At 62.0% G+C, this 24,825-nt stretch overlaps 1 protein-coding gene across 1 annotated transcript in view; it reads left to right on the top strand.

The window, feature by feature from the left end:
• SPAG16 (sperm associated antigen 16) overlaps positions 1-24,825 on the top strand; it is a 464,997-nt gene that overhangs the window by 269,764 nt on the left and 170,408 nt on the right. Inside the window, exon 12 of the mRNA XM_048484850.1 lies at positions 6,426-6,552. Coding sequence (XP_048340807.1) covers positions 6,426-6,552 — 127 coding nt within the window. The remainder of the gene's footprint in view (positions 1-6,425; positions 6,553-24,825) is intronic.

Genomic DNA, 24,825 nt, shown 5'->3' with positions numbered 1-24,825 from the left:
AGGGGGGGGCTGTCTGGGGGGGCACATTTCTTGAGGCAGTCTCAAAACATGCAAATCAAGCGACTGCCCTGATGATCCCCCCCAGGTTTGGTGAGGTTTGGTCCAGGGGGACCAAAGTTATGGACCCTCAAAGGGGGTGCCCCATCCCCCATTCTTTCCAATGGGAGCTAATAGGAGATGGGGCTATCCTTTTGAGGGTCCATAACTTTGGCCCCCTCTAGACCAAACTGCACCAAACTTGGCGGATGTCATAAGGACCGTCTCCAGATGATACCCCGAAATGTTGGTGCCAATATGTCCAAAAATGTGCCCCCTGTAGGAACATCCCAGAAATGTGCCCAAGAATCTTTGTTCTGAAGTGAGTTTACTGCATTGCTGTCAATGGGGGGTGCAGGTTGGGGGGGTACATTTCTGAAGGCACAGTCTCAAAACTTTCAGGGTCACATCAGGAGACTGCCCTGATGATACCCCCCAGGTTTGGTGCAGTTTGGTTCAGGGGGACCAAAGTTATGGACCCTCAAAGGGGGTGGCCCCATCCTTTCCAATGGGAGCTAAGGAGATGGGGGCTGAAATTCTGGTGCCAATATGTCTAAAAACACACACCCTGCTGTCACCAATGACCTGGCGCAAAAAAAATGGGTCGTGGTGGGGTGGCTGCCCATGGGGGGACACCAACTCAGGTTTTACCCAGGGCTCCAGTTTGTCTCGTTATGCCCCTGGATAGCCCCCACCCCTCCACTGTAACAGAGAATCCCCTTCCTTTTACAAGAGCATCTCCAAAGTACACATTGGTTGCATCAAAAGGGGGGGGTGCTCTCTGCCTCTTATGGACAGCCTCCCCCGAGTAAACGGCATAACAATAAGCCGTGTTCCCTTCCTGACGATCCAACGAGTGCTACGGAGAGATAATGGAAAGCATGATGACTGAGCCCAGCGAGGAGCAGTAAAAAAGGCTAGTGAGAGCAAAATCGAAACCTAAAAATCTCGCATGAGCTGCCAACTCAATTCAGTAGTGGCTTCCTCGTATTGGCTGGGTTGAATTAAGCGTCACAGCTTAGGCGGGCACCATGTGAAAGTGGAGGCAGCCACAAAAGTTTTACACACTCCAGCTGCTACACATCTGGAGTTAAACCAGGGTTTTTGAAAAAACACTACATACATCCAGAGGCAGGAAAAAGTGGGGTAAACGGCCAGATGTGGCGCAAATCAGTAAGTGAGCAAATCTAATCCGCGCTAGGGGGCTCGACAGTGTGGAAAACTTGTGGAATATAGAGCAGCCTCAAATAATTAATCTAGATCAGTGGTGGCGAACCTATGGCACTCCAGATGTTCATGGACTACAGTTCCCATCAGCCCCTGCCAGCAGTCCATGAGCATCTGGAGTGCCATAGGTTCGCCACCACTGATCTAGATTAAACCTGTAGTGCGAAAAGGGCCAGTGACAGACCTTTTGCTGCTTTCCCAGCCGCTGCTTTGAATCCAGCTGCAGCTGTCACTTAAAATAGACTTGCTGGGAAGAGAAGATGGATTTGTTTTATGTCGCAGTCAGAGGTGGACGAGAGGGTCTGTTGCGGTGCTGCTGGAATATGGCAAATTAAATCTGGGGAGAGTGAAGGTTGCTGCTTCGTGATGGCACGTGGATGGAGGGACAGCAGCAAAGAGAAGAACTGCGGCAGCCCCCAGAGTTCGTACCAGTCATTTCCTCCCTTCCTCCCTTCAGCTGTTTCACTCCATCACTTTAGTCCATTTTCACCTTGCTAAGAGATTCTGAATGGACCTCCCTCCTCTTGACACCTAATTACTCCCTCACAAGCCTGTTCTTGCCGCTTCTTTGTAGTTCCCCTCATCCCATCTCATATATCTTCCTGTTTCTTTCCCTGAAAATGCAGCTTTCATGTTATCTGCTGGGGGAGAAATGAAGACGTCCTTGTTGCTCTGACACACAGGAATATATTCTCTGGTGGCACGGGTTTTCCCCTGCATGGAAAGCAGGAAATTCTCTGTAGTAAAGGAGAATGTCCAAAGGACTTGGCATGCCATTCCTAGAGCTTCCCCTGGAAGCCAGAGGAAAATAAACCTGTTTTTCTGTGGTCCAGAGATGCGTCTGTGAAGTGCCTGCAGCACAGCCCACTTCCTGCATAGGCTTCCGGGGTCGCTTGCTGACCCATGAGAGCTGCCAGTGGGCCCACTCCCCCGTGGTGACATCTGTGAGTGAAGGAGGGAGTTGAGGAGTCAGTTAACTGTGGGGGAAGGATCACATCCAGTGGTGGGATTCAAAAGTTTTAACAACAGGTTCCGATGGTGGTGGGATTCATATAATGACCGTTTGAAGTACTTAAAAAATGGTATACCGAAAGATAGTTTATATAAAACATAGATATAAGGTTTAACAAAAAAAAAACCTGTTCCGCTGTCTGCCCCTCCCCCATTTCCAAAGACACTCTGTTTAAAAGTAGCCTAAAGCCACAAACAGGCAACGATTCAAAGAACAAGAAGAAAATGTGCAAGAGGTGGGATTATCAAAGGGTTCCCCAAACTAAGGACAGATAAAGGGTTCTATGGAACCCTCTAGAACCTCCTGAATCCCACCTCTGATCACATCCTTCCCTGCTCTCCATTACCCCTCCCCAGTGACTTAGGTAGAGATTTTTATGGGGTGTTGGGGGCGGGGCCATGCCCCCACCTGCCCCTGGGGCGTGGCCATGCCTTCACAAGCCCCGCCCCGGCCTCACTGCTTATAAAAGCAGCTCTCTGAGGCAAGAAACAGCAGACTCTCCTGCCCCCCCCCCCCCACCGGCTGCGCTCCTAGCTCCAGAAGGTAGTCCCTTCTGCCCTCCCAGCCCTTCTGGGAGGGCAGCCGGCAGCCAGCCACCAGCCAGTAGTTCCTTCTGCTCCCATCCGGGCAGAGGCATAGCTTGGGAAATCTGGGTTTTGTGCCTCCCCCCCCGGGGCCACTGTGATGCTGGAATCCACCTGCAAACAGAAATACTTTCAATGGTGTTTAAACTAGGGAACCCAGATTCTCCTTTTAAATCCACTTTAAAGGGAGAATCTGGGATCCCCAGTTAAAACAACATTGAAAGTGATGCTGTTTCAGGGTGGATTATCCCTCACCCTGAAACAGCATCACTGTCAAGGTTAAAACTGGGGACCTCAGATTGTCCCTTTGAATCCATGCCGAACGGGGTGGATTTATAAGAAGAATCTGGGGAAATTGGGGGAAATTGGGGGGGGGTGCCTGCTGTCAGGGGTGCAATTGTTAATCTAGCAGCACGAAACTTTCAAGGTATCTTTAGGGGACTCTCCTGATTATACCACCCAGGTTTGGTGAAGTTTGGTTCAGGGGGTTCAAAGTTATGGACTTTCAAATGTGTAGCCCCCGTCTTTTATTAGCTCTCATTGGAAACAATGGGGGATGGGGGCACCCCCTTTGGGAGTCCATAACTTTGGACCCCCTGAACCAAACATCACCAAACCTGGTTGATGTCATCAGGAGACTCTCCCGAAAGATCCCTGCAATTTTGGTGCTGCTAGCCTAAAAACTGCGCACCCTGCAGCCCCAAAACTGAAAAAACACTGAGATTTGGAAGTCTGTTGGGTTATAATGGCAGCCAGGAATGCCAACTGACTTCCATGGGCTCTTGATTGAAGCTCCAGTTCATGTTTGATTGCAAAAAGGAATGCTGTGGCTTTCATTGCAAACATGTTTGATGGTTGAACTTAAATGTGTTTAAAGCCAGCAATCAAATATGAGCCAATAGTTGGGTTCAGTTGGTGCATCTTGAGCAGCCAGGAATACCTGTGGAGTGTAACGAACTAGTAAAGTCCAGGCAAAAGTAACTGTTCTCAGTTCTTTATTGTACTGGCAGTCATAGTCGAATACAGGCGATGTGAGTTCTGAGAGACTCAGAACTTTGATAATAGCTTTAACACAGTAGCAAGGCTCCTTCCCGCCACAAGAAATTAAACAAAAAACAAAGAATAGTTTCACACAGGCAAGCAGAGCAGAGGCGTTCCTCCCATTGGGCAAAGTGGGCAGCTGCCCAGGGCGTCACCTTGTGGTGGGCGACAAAATTGCAGGTTCATTTCTGGGGGATTTTCTATTTTCAGTGTTTTTTCCGTTTTTGGCCTGCAGGGGTGCAGATTGTAGGCTAGCAGCACCAAAATTTCAGGGAGCTTTTGGGAGACTCTCCTGATGATATCACCCAGGTTTGGTGAGGTTTGGTTTAGGGAGTCCAAAGTTATGGACTCCCAAAGGGAGTGCCCCCATCCCCCATTGTTTCCAATGGGAGCTAATAGGACATGGGGGCTACACCTTTGAGGGTCCATAACTTTGGACCCCCGGAACCACACTTCACTAAACCTGGGTGGTATAATCAGTAGGGTCTTACAAAGATACTCTGAAATTTTGGTGCTGCTATCCTAATAATTGCACCCCTGACAACAGGCACCCCCTAAATTTACCCAGATTCTCTTTTTAAATCCATTCCCTTCCTGCCAATGCTTGTTTTCTGTCTTTCTTTCATTCTCTCAATGCCTAATAAAGCTGCTGCTGCTTGTTCTTCTTCTTGTTCTTGTTCTTGTTCTTCTTGTTCTTCTTCTTGTTCTTCTTCTTGTTCTTCTTCTTGTTCTTCTTCTTCTTCTTCTTCTTCTTCTTCTTCTTCTTCTTCTTATTATTATTATTATTATTATTATTATTATTATTATTATTATTAAATCCACCCCCTACGGCATGGATTTAAAGGGAGAATCTGAGGTCATCAGTTTTAACATTGAAAGGGATGCTGTCTCAGGGTGGGGGAGAATCAACCCAAATAGCATTACTTTCAATGTTGTTTTAAACTGGAATAGGACCCCAGATTTCTCCCTTTAGATTGGATTAAAAAGGAGAATCTAGGTTCTAGTTTAAAACACCATTGAAAATGCTGCTGTTTGGGGGTGGATTCCAGCATCACTTGTTTAAACTAGGGAGCCCAGATTCTCCTTTTAAATCCACCTTAAAGGGAGAATCTGGGGTCCCCAGTTTAAACAACATTGAAAGTGATGCTGTTTCCCCCAATTTGGGGGACTGGATACAACACCATAAAATGTTTTCATAGCAGTAATAAAACATGTTGAAAGCATTCTGAAAATGTTTTCCAAAAATTATTTCTGCTGTGTGGCATGGCCCATTGCTGTGTTCAGATTTGTGAGTTGGGGGATGTTCTATAATGTGAGTTGGGGGATGTTCTATAACTTTGAAATGATCTCGTGTAAAAAAATCATTGCTTGGTCACGCTGGGGGAGGGCACCTGACCATGGGGGGATCAAACCCAGGTTTTGCCCAGGGCTCCAGTTTGCCTAGGTACGCCTCTGAAGCAGAGATAATGTGGAACCGAAATTCCCCAACCCAGGCAGACAGCCAGGGCTGACAGGTGGGAAAGATTCAAGGAACTTGGTTCCGATTTGTGGATGACACTTTTTCAATCTGGAGCCATGGTGAGGAGGAACTGCTGAACTTTTTGAACCACCTTAACAGCATCCACCCAAACATACGATTTATCATGGAAACTGAAAAAGAAGGAAAACTGCCTTTTCTAGATGTCTTGGACTTTGGCAGACCCAACCACCAATTGGGCCACACAGTATACAGAAAACCAACACACACAGACCAGTATTTACATAAAAACTCAAATCATCATCCACAACAGAAAAGGGGCATAATCAAAACTCTGACAGATTGTGCAAAACGAATCTATGAACCTCATCTCCTCCCTGATGAAATCAACCATCTAGACTGGGCTCTGCAGGCTAATGGCTACTCCGGAAATCAGAAGAGCTTTAAGGCCAAGAAAAACCCAGAGGATTGAGGAGAAACAGCCCACCACAGGAAAAATATTTCTACCATACATCAAGGAAATCACAGATCAAATAGGGAAACTGATGAAAAAGCATTACCTACAGACCATCTTCAAACCCACCACCAGGAAAATACAGCAAATGCTTTCACGGCTCAGCAAAGGACAAGAGAAACCCCCTCACTTCTGCAGGAGTATATCGCATACCCTGTAGCTGTGGAAAGGTCTACATAGGAACCACAAAACGCAGCATTCAGCCCCTTATTAAGGAACACGAAAGACACTGTCGGCTTAACCATCCTGAAAAATCTGCAGTTGCAGAACATGTGTCAAACAAAACTGGACATAATATTTTATTTGAGAACACTGAAATTCTGGACAGTTCAGAAGTTTACTATGTCAGACTGAACTTCCCTATTCAGGTGTGGATTCAGCGATATTAACTGGCAATTGTCTTATTATCCGCAGGAGGCCAAGCCTTAGCTGGTTGGCATGTTGTATGTATTGCTATTATTCTTGTGTTTCCGTCCATTGCTAATTATTTTGTAAAGACAACCACTTCACAGGTATCACTGTGTTCTTTTACAGCGAGAGATGCAGATACACCTTGCGTGGCCACAAGGACTCTGTAAACAGCATTGAGTTTCTTCCTTTCTCTAACACCATCCTGACCAGCTCTGCAGACAAGACCCTTTCTCTGTGGGATGCCAGAACGGTAAGCAAGCTTCTCGCTTTGGGGACTTGATAGATTCATTCAGCACAGGAAAATGTAGTGGTGGTTTGAAGAGCAAGGAGGTTCTGAAGCAGTTGCAGTAGTAAAACGTTACATGTAAACTAGTAGATGAGGTGAGGCCTGGATGCCTAAAGGGAGGAGATGGAGGATATGTCTGCATTTGATAAGGTGACTTTTCTATTTACTCTGGATGCTAATTTGCACATTCAGGCTACGGCATCTTACAGAAACATTCCGGGTTGCCATCTATGTGCAGTTCTGTGGAGGCTTGCAAGCAATTCTGCAAGTTCTAGAACCCTGGCCAAAGATTAGGGGCGTCAGGGATGGGGCAAGCTCCCACGACCCCTGCACAACAGCTGCAGTGGTCTCCTGGGTATCCTTGCCTTTCTTCTAATATGGAGCACTTCGCTCATTTGCAGCATCTGTCCCTTCTCAGGCCCCTGGCTTTTGGGTGATCTACAATGCAGAATGGTGGTCCTCTCTCTGCGCTACTTGGGTCAAGACTGTGCCTAACCTCTTACTGGAAGCATCTGTCTGTAGTATTGGGTATGTGTAAAACAGGTTCATGGCACAAAGTCCAAAGCATCCAGAATATATCCTCATGATCAGCAGTTTGATATCTAGACTAATGTTGGGAAGCTGACAATAAACTCCCAGTAGCAGCTGGTTTGCTCCAAAACCCACAGACTGGCTTCCTTGGTCATAGATCACACGTAGCCCTTCAAGGCCAAAACTTAAAAAACAAAGTCCATCAAATTCAAGCATAATGTGCCTTCTGCCCTTCCTTCCTCACTGTTCCTACTAACTTATCTACTTCCCTGAGAATATCCCATGTCTCATGGATACCGTACCTATTTTTGCCTATTTTGGTACCAGTCAACAATAGAATCGGAAAGCCTCTGTTTGTTTCTCAATTAAGTTCTACTGATAACCTTTTTAAATATGACCGTTTGGTTTAGTTTCAGAACAAAATTGGGAAGATTCCTGATTAGTCTCCTTAGGTTTTCTAAAAGGTTAATAGCTGTTTCATGGGACCTTGATTCAGACTGGGCCCCTGCCCCCTCTATTTTTTCTTTCCCAGAGCTTATAGTGGCTCTTTATAGGGGTGTTTTCAATTAGCAGAGTTGTGTGGGGTTGGAAAAGAGGGGTCCCTGTTCCTTGAGTGTCAAGGCCTGATTCAAATGAGGTTGCCACATGGCAGGCCATGCCTTTTTACAGATGCTGAGCAAATCCACCCACAGATCCCTTGGTTGTGACTGATCCTTATAGTAAAATATATATATATAGCAATATGAAAAAGGATGAAAACAAACAGTGATGGAAAAAATTGCAGCTCCCCTTGGGAAGATCTCATTTTTCTTTAAGGAAGCAACCTTCATAACTCATGACCCTAATATGTTCTGGGTCATTTCACCCTGCAAGGGAATATATCACTCTTGGCCCTGATTGGACAAAGGCATCTTTCTTTCTCACTTCTGCTGAACTTGACTCACTTTGGGGGGTGGGGGGAGATAGCACCAGAATTGATCTTTTACAGCAGAATAATTGCACCATCTGGGTAATGAGCATTGGATTCCAGTGACATGTAGCTGATGTAAAAATAATTACAGTACAAAAAATTTTGGAAGTCAGAACAAGACTAGCAGAAGATGGACCTGAACTTCAGAGAAGGTCTTTTTTGAATAGGCAGGGGAGATGCAGGCATGGAATGAGTAGCATCATGTGAATTTTAAGGCTAGAACTGGAGGTTTCAAAATGTACTGCTGACTGAGGTCACGTGAGGCTGTAGCCGGGGGCAGTGCCAGTCAGTTTAATGGGCCCCACCTGGGAGGTTTCAGTAGCACAGGAGAAGGCCCAGGGGCTCTCGGAAGCATGCGGGAGCAAAGCAGGAGCGACGTCTTTAGTCACAGTGCAGTTAGTAATCTGATTCTCAGAATAAGAAAGCTGGGTTAATACTCAAGCCATTAGAACCTATCATATTAAGGGGACTAATCATGCTTAATTCGGTTTAATGGGGCTCACTCCCCCAACGAAGGACCCCCTCCCCTCCCATCCAGCCTAACAGTTGCAGTCTCGTTCCAAGCCTACTGTCTGTGCAAAAGCGAGTCAGGTACTGACCAGAGACAGCCTTTTGCAGTGGTGCCCTGTCGCTTGTGCAGAGCCCTCCGAGCTGAGGCATGAGTCTGGCCTCCTTTAGGCATGAAGTCAAAATATTTCTCTTCATCCAGGATTTTAACTGAGGGTCACGTCGCTTTTAGCTGTTTTTATTATCCACTGCTAGCTAGAAGACTGTTTATCAATATCATTGTAAATGTAAGGAACCTCAAAAGGACTCGAAACAAAGCAACTGAGTTCAGTTCATTTATTTCATAAACTTCGATGATCACAATACACGCAATGCGGATTCTGACCTTCCCAGACTCAGCGTGTCGCTTTTATGGACACGGTGGCCCCCCCTCCCTGAACTCCCAGGCACAATTCCCACAACAGAGCAAAAACAAGCTTCAAACACATAAGCTGAAATCACACACGATAAGCGTAGCAATGTTAAAGGCAGTAACCATCCTGGGCGCACAGCCCAGAGCGAGGAATGTGCCAAGGTCAGGATGGTGGAGAAGAAACACACATCAACCACCTTCCTTACAGTAAGCTGTGGAATGTTGTTGTGGCCTGATAACTATATATATATTTGTGGACTGGAATATTATTGTGGACTGATAACTATATTGTGGGCTGATAATTATATACTTTGTTTTATAGATTTATTGTATTGTTTTTGCATTATGATCCATCTGAGTACTGCTGACAGTGTGTGAGAGTGTGTGTGTGTGGAGTGCTGAGCCCAGTTGCGGAGCACCAAGGGGGTGGGGGGTGCACAATGCACCGGAGCATGGTGTGGGCATGGAAGGGGCACACGCATGCCCCAGGCGCAGTTCCCCTTCGCTCTGCCCCTGGCTGAGCCTGAATGTCAGTCAGACAGTTTACTGCAAACGGCAAATGTGAGGAAGGGGTGTCCCAGCTCTCTCATACATCATATTTCTTGAATGTCACTCAGTGTTTCAAGCTCTGCATTGGGAAACTCCTGGGGTGGAGCCTGGGGAGGACAGGAACTCGGGAGTGTTTGGCATTTTCCACACTGGACCAAATGTCCTGGGATCGGGAGGTGAAATATCCCGGGCATGATTTTGCACATGATTTTTGCATGGCTTCCGGCCCTAAATCAGTCCCACACCACAAGATTTCCTTTATCCCGGGTTTTCAACCGGTAAATTGACGGTTCTTTTCAAAAACCCCGTGCCAATCCTGCTGCCATGTAAACATAGTGGGAGAAGTCTGGTTTATTTTTCTTGCCTCGCCACCTGCTCTTCCCAACCCTGCACTTGCCTCACTGGTCTCCCCTCCTGACGTCAGGCTCTTCTTTCCCGGCAACCGTAGCAGCCCGCCCTTTCATTCAAGATCAGCCCCACAGCTACAGCCAATCAGAACGTGGGGAAAATGGGAATGTTCGTGCGTGCGTGGAAACGTCTGCGTGGAAAATGCAAATAAATCGGGCTCGTGCCTAATTAACTGGAGTTCTTCCTCCAGGGCTTATCATGTTAACGGGCAGCCATGTGAAGGGAGAAACTGAGATAAGAGTAACCCAGTATATATGATCCCGGTTGAACCTCAGGGTAATTGTGGTGGGCAGAAAATGCCTAGAACAGTGGTGGCGAACCTATGGCACTCCATGCTGGCAGGGGCTGATGGGAGTTTGTTTGTTTGTTTGTTTGTTTGTTTGTTTGTTATCATATTTATATACCGCCCCATCCCCTGAGGGCTCTGGGCGGTGGACAACAGAATAATGTTACATAAACAATAGTAACAACAAATAATTAATATAAATATATAGCATCATTAAAACATAAAATTACAGAGTTCCATTTGGCGTCCAGTATTAAAACTATCAGTAAAAACCCCTCCCAAAGAGGGGACGGTAGATCTAGGTGTCACAGCTCCCAGGATGTTAAAAGGGAGAGACAAAGAGGGCGCTCACCATCAGTGGCTGGCCTCCCCAAAAGCCCGTTGTAGTCCATGAACATCTGGAGTGCCATAGATTCGCCACCACTGGCCTAGAGTATCATAGAGGTCCCCCTTCAAAGCATAACATCCTGCAAAATCTTGGAAATAACCATGTGGTTGTAAAACCCCTTTCATCTGCAGGAACACACAGTGAAGGGTCTAAAAGACAGAATTTCATATATGTGCTATAAATTGAAGTATTTAAAAGTCAGTATTATACATATATGCTCAGTCAAGTATGTGAAATGAATTTCCTTTCACTGCCTCAAAATTAGGAAGAATGTGTTGGAATATGGGATAGTTGCATTTGACTTTTTGTTCCTTTTAGGCATTGGGAATAACTAGTGGCCAAAACCTGATTTCCTATTTTAAGCTCAATCATTATAGATATAAAAACAAAGTATTTGGGGGAATTGTGTCTAAAATGCTTTCATTGTTTTGGAACACTTATTTCCCAGGGGTTAACATAAAGTCCTTCAAAAGTGTTTGCTAACATGGACAAATACTGTTTGTAAATTGAATACAGGCCAGAGATGGGTGGGCTTTTTATTAAGAACTTTGTAAATTAAAACATGGCAGATCATGGTACAGTCCTGTGCAGCAATTCAGTTATCAAGCTACTATACAAGGATTGTCTTCACACCTCACAAAACATCATAGAGTCCAGCCCTGGACGCCCTTGACCCTCCAATATTCCACAGATGCAAAGAAGGTCAGATGAATAATATCCTTATTAACATACTGCTGGGAGTTATGTTCTCCCTCAACAGCTCTGCTCATCCTGTCTTGGCCATCTGCAGTTGCCCCCCTGCAAACAGGGACACCGGCAATTGCCTATACACCTGCCATCTCTGGAGATTCTGAGGAATTTGAATCAACTCCAAGGAATGACAACCTCAGCAAATCACACTTAGCAACATTTCTTCCTCAAAGGGGAAAACTGGGAAATAAAACTGGGGCTGTGCTTTACCAGGGAAAGACTCCATTAAAAAGACTCCAAAAATCCAAACTTCACATACACGCTACAGGGGTCAGTGCTATCAGTCACAGACCAGGAAAGGGATTTGGGCGTCTTAGTTGATAGTTCCATGGGAATGTCAACTCAATGCATGGCAGCTGTGAAAAAGGCAAACTCTATGCTGGGGATAATTAGGAAAGGAATTGAGAATAAAACTGCAAAGATTGCCATGCCCTTATATAAAGTGGTGCGACCGCACTTAGAGTCCTGTGTTCAGTTCTGCTTGCCACATCTCAAAAAGGATATCGAAGAGATAGAAAAAGTGCAGAGAAGGGCAACGAGGATGATTGAGGGACTGGAGCACCTTCATTATGAGGAGAGGCTGCAGCGTTTGGGACTCTTTAGTTTGGAGAGGAGACGTCTGAGGGGGGATATGATTGAAGTCTATAAAATTATGCATGGGATAGAAAATGTTGACAGAGAGAAATCTTTTTAGCTTTCTCACAATACTAGCACCAGGGGGCATTCACTGAACATGCTGGGGGGAAGAATTATGACTAATAAAAGGAAACACTTCTACATACACAACGCGATGTGATTGGTGTTTGGAATATGCTGCCACAGGAGGTGGTGATGGCCACTAACCTGGATAACTTTAAAAGGGGTTTGGACGGAATTTATGGGGGAGAAGTCCGATCTATGGCTGTTTCAATCTTGATCCCTCCCCTTGATCACAGGGTTGCGATGCCTTAGCAGACCAGGTGCTCAGGAGCAGGAGCAGCAGAAGGCCATTGCTTTCACATCCTGCAGGTGAGCTCCCAAAGGCACCTGGTGGCCACTGCGAGTAGCAGAGTGCTGGACTAGATGGACTCTGGTCTGATCCAGCAGGCTCTTTCTTATGTTCATATGTTCTTAAAATGGATCAGTGAACAGTATCCCCAGGAAATGAAGGAATATAATCCTAGGATTCCTGAGGTGACTTTTGCTACTTTTCCTGTGGTTACTGATGTGATCCAATCTGAATATTCCTTTCCACAACGCAAATGGTCTCTTCCTCTCTTGAATCTTTTTGCAGTCTTATGACTAAAAAAATGGATTGTCTTTTTAAATATTATTTTTGTAAGACTGAGTGTAACCTACTTATCTTTGGCCACATCAATCTCCATTGGAGACCTAGGAAATAATATATGACAGCACCCTGTGGCTTTAACAAACCAATATGAAATTGCTTGTACAAATCAACCAACCTTTAATCTTTAACACAACTTTCTATCATTTAAGGATAAATAATAGTGAACACACACACACACACACACACACATATGCGCAGCACAACTCAATTGAACAAAATCTTCAGTGCTTTTTAAAGAAAAAAACACTCAGGACAGTTGCCACCACTCACAGTGTCCAATAATGAAAGAATAGCAAGAAAGTCCAAACTATGAATCAAGCAGGGCTTCTTCCTCTCATCTGACCGTCTGCATCTGATGCAGCTGCTGCAGGTCTTCCCTCAATTTGGGCCTGTAAAAAAAACAAGCAATTCTCTCAGTTGAACTGTAGGTCTTCCTTCTACTGCCGGCCAGATCAGCTGAGGAGAGTGGAGCTCTTGCAGTTGGTAATAAGCAAGCTCTTATCCCCTGTGCCCTAAGATCCAAACAAAACAAAAATACTAAAATGGCATGGGTTACATGAGCATACAGTTTTAATTTTCTTCCTAAAAGATGGTTTCTCAACATTGAACATAGTCTCTGTTGTTTTCACAACTGTCTCCAACTTTTCTGCCGTTTCCTAAAAAAGGATGCCCCAAATGGTATACAGAACTCTAAAAATGGCTTGAATTACTGTGTCTAAACTCTCTGATTTCTTTATTTTGTTACTACATTTATGTTGGAAATGATCTTTTCGAAAGTTATTTCTAGCAATCTTCTTTCCAGCTTTAATTGCTTATGTTTAATTGTTACATTAGGAACTTCCAGGAAAGCTGCCAGATTCACAATCAATAATTTAATTAGAACTTCAGGGTTAGGAAGACGATGGAAATGTTAGCTGGTCGGCATCTTTTCCAGAGACGATTCTTGTACTTGATTCGTATCAATACACTATAATTTAAGGATGTGCACAGACATGTCTTTGCATCTTCAGGGATGTTTTCTCATGCAGTTGTTGGTTCAAGGACATGGGACAACCTTATATGGACCCTCATGTATTTTGGTCTGGCTTGTCAAGGGCCAGCTATGCAAATATCACACCTGTTACAGTGGGCAGCCTTGAGTATAAATGGAGGTATTTCTCTTCCTAATACTGATGAGTAGGGCTCCATTTCTTTTTTGAAGGAAAAAGCTGCGATTTATACATGCGGGCTGTAGTATTTCCATGTAGTACTTCAGATCCTTCAAATGTTTCTTTTGAACAAATGTTTATGCTTATTCAGCAACATCTCTGCTGAAATGGTTTCACCGGATGGTAAAATATAGCACTTCCAATTTCATTTGCATGAAGTATTAACACAAAAAATTACCACTTGCTCTTCAACAACATGAAAAAATGGGTTCTTTAAAGTTACTACTGACAAACATCACTCTTTTTCTTATTATTTTAACAATCCACTAAACTTCAAAACCACTAATCATCAATTTCTTTTTTCTTTTTTAATCCAAATAATCTAACAAGAATTTCCAATTGCCCAAGAATTTATCTAAATTGTTTTCTTTAAACAACGAAGTGAGTTTGGCCATCTCTTCCAACTTTAGAAACTTCTTCAATTGTAGGTACAGCTGGACTTTTCCATTTCTGCACATATAGAAGTTGCATGTTTTCTTTCCAGAGATCTATCCATCAGTTCCACTAGGAAGGCCTCTGGTTTCATTTGTATAGTTGCCCCTCCTACATCGCGACTTTCCACATCACAGTTTTCCAGAGTGCGAGTGGAAAGTCACTGCCTGTCCTGCACCAGCCCCAGTGCAGAACGGTGAGCCCCGCCGAGCCTCCCGGTCCCCACTGGCCATACTGCGGGACAAGCATCCCCAACTCACCAAAGAGGAGAGTAGAGAGGAGGCAGGGATGGATGGGCCAGGGATTGGCTGGCAGGGATGGGGCTTGCCCGGGGTGGAAGAGGATCTGGTTTATGCGGTTTTATGCGGTTTTGCAGACCACACCCCTAACCCCAGCAGTGTGGGAAGGGCAACTGTATATTTATCTTTAAGCTTTTTGAACTATTGAATATATTAACCTCCAGAATTCCTTTGCTTTTTCACAAGTCCACCATAAATGCTAAACCCTTCTATATATCTACATTTCCAGCACTTATTCAAAACATTTCATACATCTTTACTGGTTTGTCTGGTGTTGTATACCAATGATACATCACTTTGTGAAAGTCCTCTTTCAGATTTGAGCTTATTATTTAAGCCCTTTTGACCACATGCTCAGATTGGATGTTATATCCAAAGTTGATAGCCCATTTTATCCTACTTTCTTTCACTTCTTCTTCTTCTGTTTAGCAATAACATATTCATTGTTTGTTTATAACTCCACTTCAGATTCCCTTAGTGTCATCAAAACCACAATTTTTAAAATTATTTTTAATCTTTCATTAAACTGGGCATAATGAAACCAGTCACAAATAATACCTTTTGCTTGTAGTTATTCTTTAGTTTTCATTTTACATTCCTCTTGTGAGAAGTCTAAGATATCATGATAAACAATCAATTTGCGTTCAAAATCATTTCTTATCTATGTAATATTTCTTGTGTTGAACAACACCTCAGGGTTTGGTTTGGTTTTTGACAAAGTCTAAGTTTGAATTAGTTCCATATCCTCAGAATGGCCTGCCTAAAATAATTATTGTTAAAATCCTTGCTGGCTTTAACTTTATCATACCAAAAATAGGCATGCCATCCAAATTTCAAATGTCCTTCTAGATCCAACCATCTTAGACCACTTTCACAATTGTTTGCAAGTGGATTTTGCTATTCCACACAGCTTCAAAGAGCACTGAAAGCAGTTTGAAAGTTCATTATTCTGCGTGTGCGGAATGAGCCTTAATGTAATCTAGTCTTTGAGCCAAACTTAATAGCAGGACATGAAATTAACAGCCCAAACTGATGGGGGGGAGGGTTGTGAGAGTGGCGTGAGCATGCGCCAGTGTGGGTGCCCACTGTCCCTGTGTGAGGGGCACCTACGCCGGCAGAGAGAGCAAACATGCAGGCAGGCACAGCACAATTTCACAGAAGCCAAACCCAGGAGGGCCTGCCCCTCCAAAGCCACACCGGCACTGGAGAGCCTGCTGGCACAGCGAGAGGTTGAGGCGTCATTCTGCCGCTGTTTAAACAAGGTATAATTTAACAGAACCAGTACTGTTGAAATAAAAATAGCATTCTTGGTAGAACATTCACCTTAATCATTTCCCCCCACCCCCTTTCCCCCCCCCCCCCCCCCCCCCCCCCCCCGTTCCCCCCCCCCCCCTTTCCCCCCCCCCCCCCCCCCCCCCCCCCCTCCCCTCCCCCCCCCCAACCGCCCCCACCTCACTCCCCCCCACCCCCACCACCCCGCCCCCCCACCCCCCCCTACCCCCCCCCCCCCCCCCCCCTCCCCCCCCCCCCCCCCCCCCCCCCCCCCCCCCCCCCCCCCCCCCCCCCCCACCCCCCCCCCCCCCCACCCCCCCCCCCCCCCCCCCCCCCCCCCCCCCACCCCCCCCCCCCCCCACCCCCCCCCCCCCCCACCCCCCCCCCCCCCCACCCCCCCCCCCCCCCACCCCCCCCCCCCCCCACCCCCCCCCCCCCCCACCCCCCCCCCCCCCCACCCCCCCCCCCCCCCACCCCCCCCCCCCCCCACCCCCCCCCCCCCCCACCCCCCCCCCCCCCCACCCCCCCCCCCCCCCACCCCCCCCCCCCCCCACCCCCCCCCCCCCCCACCCCCCCCCCCCCCCACCCCCCCCCCCCCCCACCCCCCCCCCCCCCCACCCCCCCCCCCCCCCACCCCCCCCCCCCCCCACCCCCCCCCCCCCCCACCCCCCCCCCCCCCCACCCCCCCCCCCCCCCACCCCCCCCCCCCCCCACCCCCCCCCCCCCCCACCCCCCCCCCCCCCCACCCCCCCCCCCCCCCACCCCCCCCCCCCCCCACCCCCCCCCCCCCCCACCCCCCCCCCCCCCCACCCCCCCCCCCCCCCACCCCCCCCCCCCCCCACCCCCCCCCCCCCCCACCCCCCCCCCCCCCCACCCCCCCCCCCCCCCACCCCCCCCCCCCCCCACCCCCCCCCCCCCCCACCCCCCCCCCCCCCCACCCCCCCCCCCCCCCACCCCCCCCCCCCCCCACCCCCCCCCCCCCCCACCCCCCCCCCCCCCCACCCCCCCCCCCCCCCACCCCCCCCCCCCCCCACCCCCCCCCCCCCCCACCCCCCCCCCCCCCCACCCCCCCCCCCCCCCACCCCCCCCCCCCCCCACCCCCCCCCCCCCCCACCCCCCCCCCCCCCCACCCCCCCCCCCCCCCACCCCCCCCCCCCCCCACCCCCCCCCCCCCCCACCCCCCCCCCCCCCCACCCCCCCCCCCCCCCACCCCCCCCCCCCCCCACCCCCCCCCCCCCCCACCCCCCCCCCCCCCCACCCCCCCCCCCCCCCACCCCCCCCCCCCCCCACCCCCCCCCCCCCCCACCCCCCCCCCCCCCCACCCCCCCCCCCCCCCACCCCCCCCCCCCCCCACCCCCCCCCCCCCCCACCCCCCCCCCCCCCCACCCCCCCCCCCCCCCACCCCCCCCCCCCCCCACCCCCCCCCCCCCCCACCCCCCCCCCCCCCCACCCCCCCCCCCCCCCACCCCCCCCCCCCCCCACCCCCCCCCCCCCCCACCCCCCCCCCCCCCCACCCCCCCCCCCCCCCACCCCCCCCCCCCCCCACCCCCCCCCCCCCCCACCCCCCCCCCCCCCCACCCCCCCCCCCCCCCACCCCCCCCCCCCCCCACCCCCCCCCCCCCCCACCCCCCCCCCCCCCCACCCCCCCCCCCCCCCACCCCCCCCCCCCCCCACCCCCCCCCCCCCCCACCCCCCCCCCCCCCCACCCCCCCCCCCCCCCACCCCCCCCCCCCCCCACCCCCCCCCCCCCCCACCCCCCCCCCCCCCCACCCCCCCCCCCCCCCACCCCCCCCCCCCCCCACCCCCCCCCCCCCCCACCCCCCCCCCCCCCCACCCCCCCCCCCCCCCACCCCCCCCCCCCCCCACCCCCCCCCCCCCCCACCCCCCCCCCCCCCCACCCCCCCCCCCCCCCACCCCCCCCCCCCCCCACCCCCCCCCCCCCCCACCCCCCCCCCCCCCCACCCCCCCCCCCCCCCACCCCCCCCCCCCCCCACCCCCCCCCCCCCCCACCCCCCCCCCCCCCCACCCCCCCCCCCCCCCACCCCCCCCCCCCCCCACCCCCCCCCCCCCCCACCCCCCCCCCCCCCCACCCCCCCCCCCCCCCACCCCCCCCCCCCCCCACCCCCCCCCCCCCCCACCCCCCCCCCCCCCCACCCCCCCCCCCCCCCACCCCCCCCCCCCCCCACCCCCCCCCCCCCCCACCCCCCCCCCCCCCCACCCCCCCCCCCCCCCACCCCCCCCCCCCCCCACCCCCCCCCCCCCCCACCCCCCCCCCCCCCCACCCCCCCCCCCCCCCACCCCCCCCCCCCCCCACCCCCCCCCCCCCCCACCCCCCCCCCCCCCCACCCCCCCCCCCCCCCACCCCCCCCCCCCCCCACCCCCCCCCCCCCCCACCCCCCCCCCCCCCCACCCCCCCCCCCCCCCACCCCCCCCCCCCCCCACCCCCCCCCCCCCCCACCCCCCCCCCCCCCCACCCCCCCCCCCCCCCACCCCCCCCCCCCCCCACCCCCCCCCCCCCCCACCCCCCCCCCCCCCCACCCCCCCCCCCCCCCACCCCCCCCCCCCCCCACCCCCCCCCCCCCCCACCCCCCCCCCCCCCCACCCCCCCCCCCCCCCACCCCCCCCCCCCCCCACCCCCCCCCCCCCCCACCCCCCCCCCCCCCCACCCCCCCCCCCCCCCACCCCCCCCCCCCCCCACCCCCCCCCCCCCCCACCCCCCCCCCCCCCCACCCCCCCCCCCCCCCACCCCCCCCCCCCCCCACCCCCCCCCCCCCCCACCCCCCCCCCCCCCCACCCCCCCCCCCCCCCACCCCCCCCCCCCCCCACCCCCCCCCCCCCCCACCCCCCCCCCCCCCCACCCCCCCCCCCCCCCACCCCCCCCCCCCCCCACCCCCCCCCCCCCCCACCCCCCCCCCCCCCCACCCCCCCCCCCCCCCACCCCCCCCCCCCCCCACCCCCCCCCCCCCCCACCCCCCCCCCCCCCCACCCCCCCCCCCCCCCACCCCCCCCCCCCCCCACCCCCCCCCCCCCCCACCCCCCCCCCCCCCCACCCCCCCCCCCCCCCACCCCCCCCCCCCCCCACCCCCCCCCCCCCCCACCCCCCCCCCCCCCCACCCCCCCCCCCCCCCACCCCCCCCCCCCCCCACCCCCCCCCCCCCCCACCCCCCCCCCCCCCCACCCCCCCCCCCCCCCACCCCCCCCCCCCCCCACCCCCCCCCCCCCCCACCCCCCCCCCCCCCCACCCCCCCCCCCCCCCACCCCCCCCCCCCCCCACCCCCCCCCCCCCCCACCCCCCCCCCCCCCCACCCCCCCCCCCCCCCACCCCCCCCCCCCCCCACCCCCCCCCCCCCCCACCCCCCCCCCCCCCCACCCCCCCCCCCCCCCACCCCCCCCCCCCCCCACCCCCCCCCCCCCCCACCCCCCCCCCCCCCCACCCCCCCCCCCCCCCACCCCCCCCCCCCCCCACCCCCCCCCCCCCCCACCCCCCCCCCCCCCCACCCCCCCCCCCCCCCACCCCCCCCCCCCCCCACCCCCCCCCCCCCCCACCCCCCCCCCCCCCCACCCCCCCCCCCCCCCACCCCCCCCCCCCCCCACCCCCCCCCCCCCCCACCCCCCCCCCCCCCCACCCCCCCCCCCCCCCACCCCCCCCCCCCCCCACCCCCCCCCCCCCCCACCCCCCCCCCCCCCCACCCCCCCCCCCCCCCACCCCCCCCCCCCCCCACCCCCCCCCCCCCCCACCCCCCCCCCCCCCCACCCCCCCCCCCCCCCACCCCCCCCCCCCCCCACCCCCCCCCCCCCCCACCCCCCCCCCCCCCCACCCCCCCCCCCCCCCACCCCCCCCCCCCCCCACCCCCCCCCCCCCCCACCCCCCCCCCCCCCCACCCCCCCCCCCCCCCACCCCCCCCCCCCCCCACCCCCCCCCCCCCCCACCCCCCCCCCCCCCCACCCCCCCCCCCCCCCACCCCCCCCCCCCCCCACCCCCCCCCCCCCCCACCCCCCCCCCCCCCCACCCCCCCCCCCCCCCACCCCCCCCCCCCCCCACCCCCCCCCCCCCCCACCCCCCCCCCCCCCCACCCCCCCCCCCCCCCACCCCCCCCCCCCCCCACCCCCCCCCCCCCCCACCCCCCCCCCCCCCCACCCCCCCCCCCCCCCACCCCCCCCCCCCCCCACCCCCCCCCCCCCCCACCCCCCCCCCCCCCCACCCCCCCCCCCCCCCACCCCCCCCCCCCCCCACCCCCCCCCCCCCCCACCCCCCCCCCCCCCCACCCCCCCCCCCCCCCACCCCCCCCCCCCCCCACCCCCCCCCCCCCCCACCCCCCCCCCCCCCCACCCCCCCCCCCCCCCACCCCCCCCCCCCCCCACCCCCCCCCCCCCCCACCCCCCCCCCCCCCCACCCCCCCCCCCCCCCACCCCCCCCCCCCCCCACCCCCCCCCCCCCCCACCCCCCCCCCCCCCCACCCCCCCCCCCCCCCACCCCCCCCCCCCCCCACCCCCCCCCCCCCCCACCCCCCCCCCCCCCCACCCCCCCCCCCCCCCACCCCCCCCCCCCCCCACCCCCCCCCCCCCCCACCCCCCCCCCCCCCCACCCCCCCCCCCCCCCACCCCCCCCCCCCCCCACCCCCCCCCCCCCCCACCCCCCCCCCCCCCCACCCCCCCCCCCCCCCACCCCCCCCCCCCCCCACCCCCCCCCCCCCCCACCCCCCCCCCCCCCCACCCCCCCCCCCCCCCACCCCCCCCCCCCCCCACCCCCCCCCCCCCCCACCCCCCCCCCCCCCCACCCCCCCCCCCCCCCACCCCCCCCCCCCCCCACCCCCCCCCCCCCCCACCCCCCCCCCCCCCCACCCCCCCCCCCCCCCACCCCCCCCCCCCCCCACCCCCCCCCCCCCCCACCCCCCCCCCCCCCCACCCCCCCCCCCCCCCACCCCCCCCCCCCCCCACCCCCCCCCCCCCCCACCCCCCCCCCCCCCCACCCCCCCCCCCCCCCACCCCCCCCCCCCCCCACCCCCCCCCCCCCCCACCCCCCCCCCCCCCCACCCCCCCCCCCCCCCACCCCCCCCCCCCCCCACCCCCCCCCCCCCCCACCCCCCCCCCCCCCCACCCCCCCCCCCCCCCACCCCCCCCCCCCCCCACCCCCCCCCCCCCCCACCCCCCCCCCCCCCCACCCCCCCCCCCCCCCACCCCCCCCCCCCCCCACCCCCCCCCCCCCCCACCCCCCCCCCCCCCCACCCCCCCCCCCCCCCACCCCCCCCCCCCCCCACCCCCCCCCCCCCCCACCCCCCCCCCCCCCCACCCCCCCCCCCCCCCACCCCCCCCCCCCCCCACCCCCCCCCCCCCCCACCCCCCCCCCCCCCCACCCCCCCCCCCCCCCACCCCCCCCCCCCCCCACCCCCCCCCCCCCCCACCCCCCCCCCCCCCCACCCCCCCCCCCCCCCACCCCCCCCCCCCCCCACCCCCCCCCCCCCCCACCCCCCCCCCCCCCCACCCCCCCCCCCCCCCACCCCCCCCCCCCCCCACCCCCCCCCCCCCCCACCCCCCCCCCCCCCCACCCCCCCCCCCCCCCACCCCCCCCCCCCCCCACCCCCCCCCCCCCCCACCCCCCCCCCCCCCCACCCCCCCCCCCCCCCACCCCCCCCCCCCCCCACCCCCCCCCCCCCCCACCCCCCCCCCCCCCCACCCCCCCCCCCCCCCACCCCCCCCCCCCCCCACCCCCCCCCCCCCCCACCCCCCCCCCCCCCCACCCCCCCCCCCCCCCACCCCCCCCCCCCCCCACCCCCCCCCCCCCCCACCCCCCCCCCCCCCCACCCCCCCCCCCCCCCACCCCCCCCCCCCCCCACCCCCCCCCCCCCCCACCCCCCCCCCCCCCCACCCCCCCCCCCCCCCACCCCCCCCCCCCCCCACCCCCCCCCCCCCCCACCCCCCCCCCCCCCCACCCCCCCCCCCCCCCACCCCCCCCCCCCCCCACCCCCCCCCCCCCCCACCCCCCCCCCCCCCCACCCCCCCCCCCCCCCACCCCCCCCCCCCCCCACCCCCCCCCCCCCCCACCCCCCCCCCCCCCCACCCCCCCCCCCCCCCACCCCCCCCCCCCCCCACCCCCCCCCCCCCCCACCCCCCCCCCCCCCCACCCCCCCCCCCCCCCACCCCCCCCCCCCCCCACCCCCCCCCCCCCCCACCCCCCCCCCCCCCCACCCCCCCCCCCCCCCACCCCCCCCCCCCCCCACCCCCCCCCCCCCCCACCCCCCCCCCCCCCCACCCCCCCCCCCCCCCACCCCCCCCCCCCCCCACCCCCCCCCCCCCCCACCCCCCCCCCCCCCCACCCCCCCCCCCCCCCACCCCCCCCCCCCCCCACCCCCCCCCCCCCCCACCCCCCCCCCCCCCCACCCCCCCCCCCCCCCACCCCCCCCCCCCCCCACCCCCCCCCCCCCCCACCCCCCCCCCCCCCCACCCCCCCCCCCCCCCACCCCCCCCCCCCCCCACCCCCCCCCCCCCCCACCCCCCCCCCCCCCCACCCCCCCCCCCCCCCACCCCCCCCCCCCCCCACCCCCCCCCCCCCCCACCCCCCCCCCCCCCCACCCCCCCCCCCCCCCACCCCCCCCCCCCCCCACCCCCCCCCCCCCCCACCCCCCCCCCCCCCCACCCCCCCCCCCCCCCACCCCCCCCCCCCCCCACCCCCCCCCCCCCCCACCCCCCCCCCCCCCCACCCCCCCCCCCCCCCACCCCCCCCCCCCCCCACCCCCCCCCCCCCCCACCCCCCCCCCCCCCCACCCCCCCCCCCCCCCACCCCCCCCCCCCCCCACCCCCCCCCCCCCCCACCCCCCCCCCCCCCCACCCCCCCCCCCCCCCACCCCCCCCCCCCCCCACCCCCCCCCCCCCCCACCCCCCCCCCCCCCCACCCCCCCCCCCCCCCACCCCCCCCCCCCCCCACCCCCCCCCCCCCCCACCCCCCCCCCCCCCCACCCCCCCCCCCCCCCACCCCCCCCCCCCCCCACCCCCCCCCCCCCCCACCCCCCCCCCCCCCCACCCCCCCCCCCCCCCACCCCCCCCCCCCCCCACCCCCCCCCCCCCCCACCCCCCCCCCCCCCCACCCCCCCCCCCCCCCACCCCCCCCCCCCCCCACCCCCCCCCCCCCCCACCCCCCCCCCCCCCCACCCCCCCCCCCCCCCACCCCCCCCCCCCCCCACCCCCCCCCCCCCCCACCCCCCCCCCCCCCCACCCCCCCCCCCCCCCACCCCCCCCCCCCCCCACCCCCCCCCCCCCCCACCCCCCCCCCCCCCCACCCCCCCCCCCCCCCACCCCCCCCCCCCCCCACCCCCCCCCCCCCCCACCCCCCCCCCCCCCCACCCCCCCCCCCCCCCACCCCCCCCCCCCCCCACCCCCCCCCCCCCCCACCCCCCCCCCCCCCCACCCCCCCCCCCCCCCACCCCCCCCCCCCCCCACCCCCCCCCCCCCCCACCCCCCCCCCCCCCCACCCCCCCCCCCCCCCACCCCCCCCCCCCCCCACCCCCCCCCCCCCCCACCCCCCCCCCCCCCCACCCCCCCCCCCCCCCACCCCCCCCCCCCCCCACCCCCCCCCCCCCCCACCCCCCCCCCCCCCCACCCCCCCCCCCCCCCACCCCCCCCCCCCCCCACCCCCCCCCCCCCCCACCCCCCCCCCCCCCCACCCCCCCCCCCCCCCACCCCCCCCCCCCCCCACCCCCCCCCCCCCCCACCCCCCCCCCCCCCCACCCCCCCCCCCCCCCACCCCCCCCCCCCCCCACCCCCCCCCCCCCCCACCCCCCCCCCCCCCCACCCCCCCCCCCCCCCACCCCCCCCCCCCCCCACCCCCCCCCCCCCCCACCCCCCCCCCCCCCCACCCCCCCCCCCCCCCACCCCCCCCCCCCCCCACCCCCCCCCCCCCCCACCCCCCCCCCCCCCCACCCCCCCCCCCCCCCACCCCCCCCCCCCCCCACCCCCCCCCCCCCCCACCCCCCCCCCCCCCCACCCCCCCCCCCCCCCACCCCCCCCCCCCCCCACCCCCCCCCCCCCCCACCCCCCCCCCCCCCCACCCCCCCCCCCCCCCACCCCCCCCCCCCCCCACCCCCCCCCCCCCCCACCCCCCCCCCCCCCCACCCCCCCCCCCCCCCACCCCCCCCCCCCCCCACCCCCCCCCCCCCCCACCCCCCCCCCCCCCCACCCCCCCCCCCCCCCACCCCCCCCCCCCCCCACCCCCCCCCCCCCCCACCCCCCCCCCCCCCCACCCCCCCCCCCCCCCACCCCCCCCCCCCCCCACCCCCCCCCCCCCCCACCCCCCCCCCCCCCCACCCCCCCCCCCCCCCACCCCCCCCCCCCCCCACCCCCCCCCCCCCCCACCCCCCCCCCCCCCCACCCCCCCCCCCCCCCACCCCCCCCCCCCCCCACCCCCCCCCCCCCCCACCCCCCCCCCCCCCCACCCCCCCCCCCCCCCACCCCCCCCCCCCCCCACCCCCCCCCCCCCCCACCCCCCCCCCCCCCCACCCCCCCCCCCCCCCACCCCCCCCCCCCCCCACCCCCCCCCCCCCCCACCCCCCCCCCCCCCCACCCCCCCCCCCCCCCACCCCCCCCCCCCCCCACCCCCCCCCCCCCCCACCCCCCCCCCCCCCCACCCCCCCCCCCCCCCACCCCCCCCCCCCCCCACCCCCCCCCCCCCCCACCCCCCCCCCCCCCCACCCCCCCCCCCCCCCACCCCCCCCCCCCCCCACCCCCCCCCCCCCCCACCCCCCCCCCCCCCCACCCCCCCCCCCCCCCACCCCCCCCCCCCCCCACCCCCCCCCCCCCCCACCCCCCCCCCCCCCCACCCCCCCCCCCCCCCACCCCCCCCCCCCCCCACCCCCCCCCCCCCCCACCCCCCCCCCCCCCCACCCCCCCCCCCCCCCACCCCCC

The sequence above is a fragment of the Sphaerodactylus townsendi genome, linkage group LG02 (assembly GCF_021028975.2).
Source record: "Sphaerodactylus townsendi isolate TG3544 linkage group LG02, MPM_Stown_v2.3, whole genome shotgun sequence".
NCBI classification, from domain to species: Eukaryota; Metazoa; Chordata; class Lepidosauria; order Squamata; family Sphaerodactylidae; genus Sphaerodactylus; species Sphaerodactylus townsendi.
Note: the sequence above shows the minus strand (reverse complement) of the source record. Positions and strands in the feature narration are given on the sequence as shown.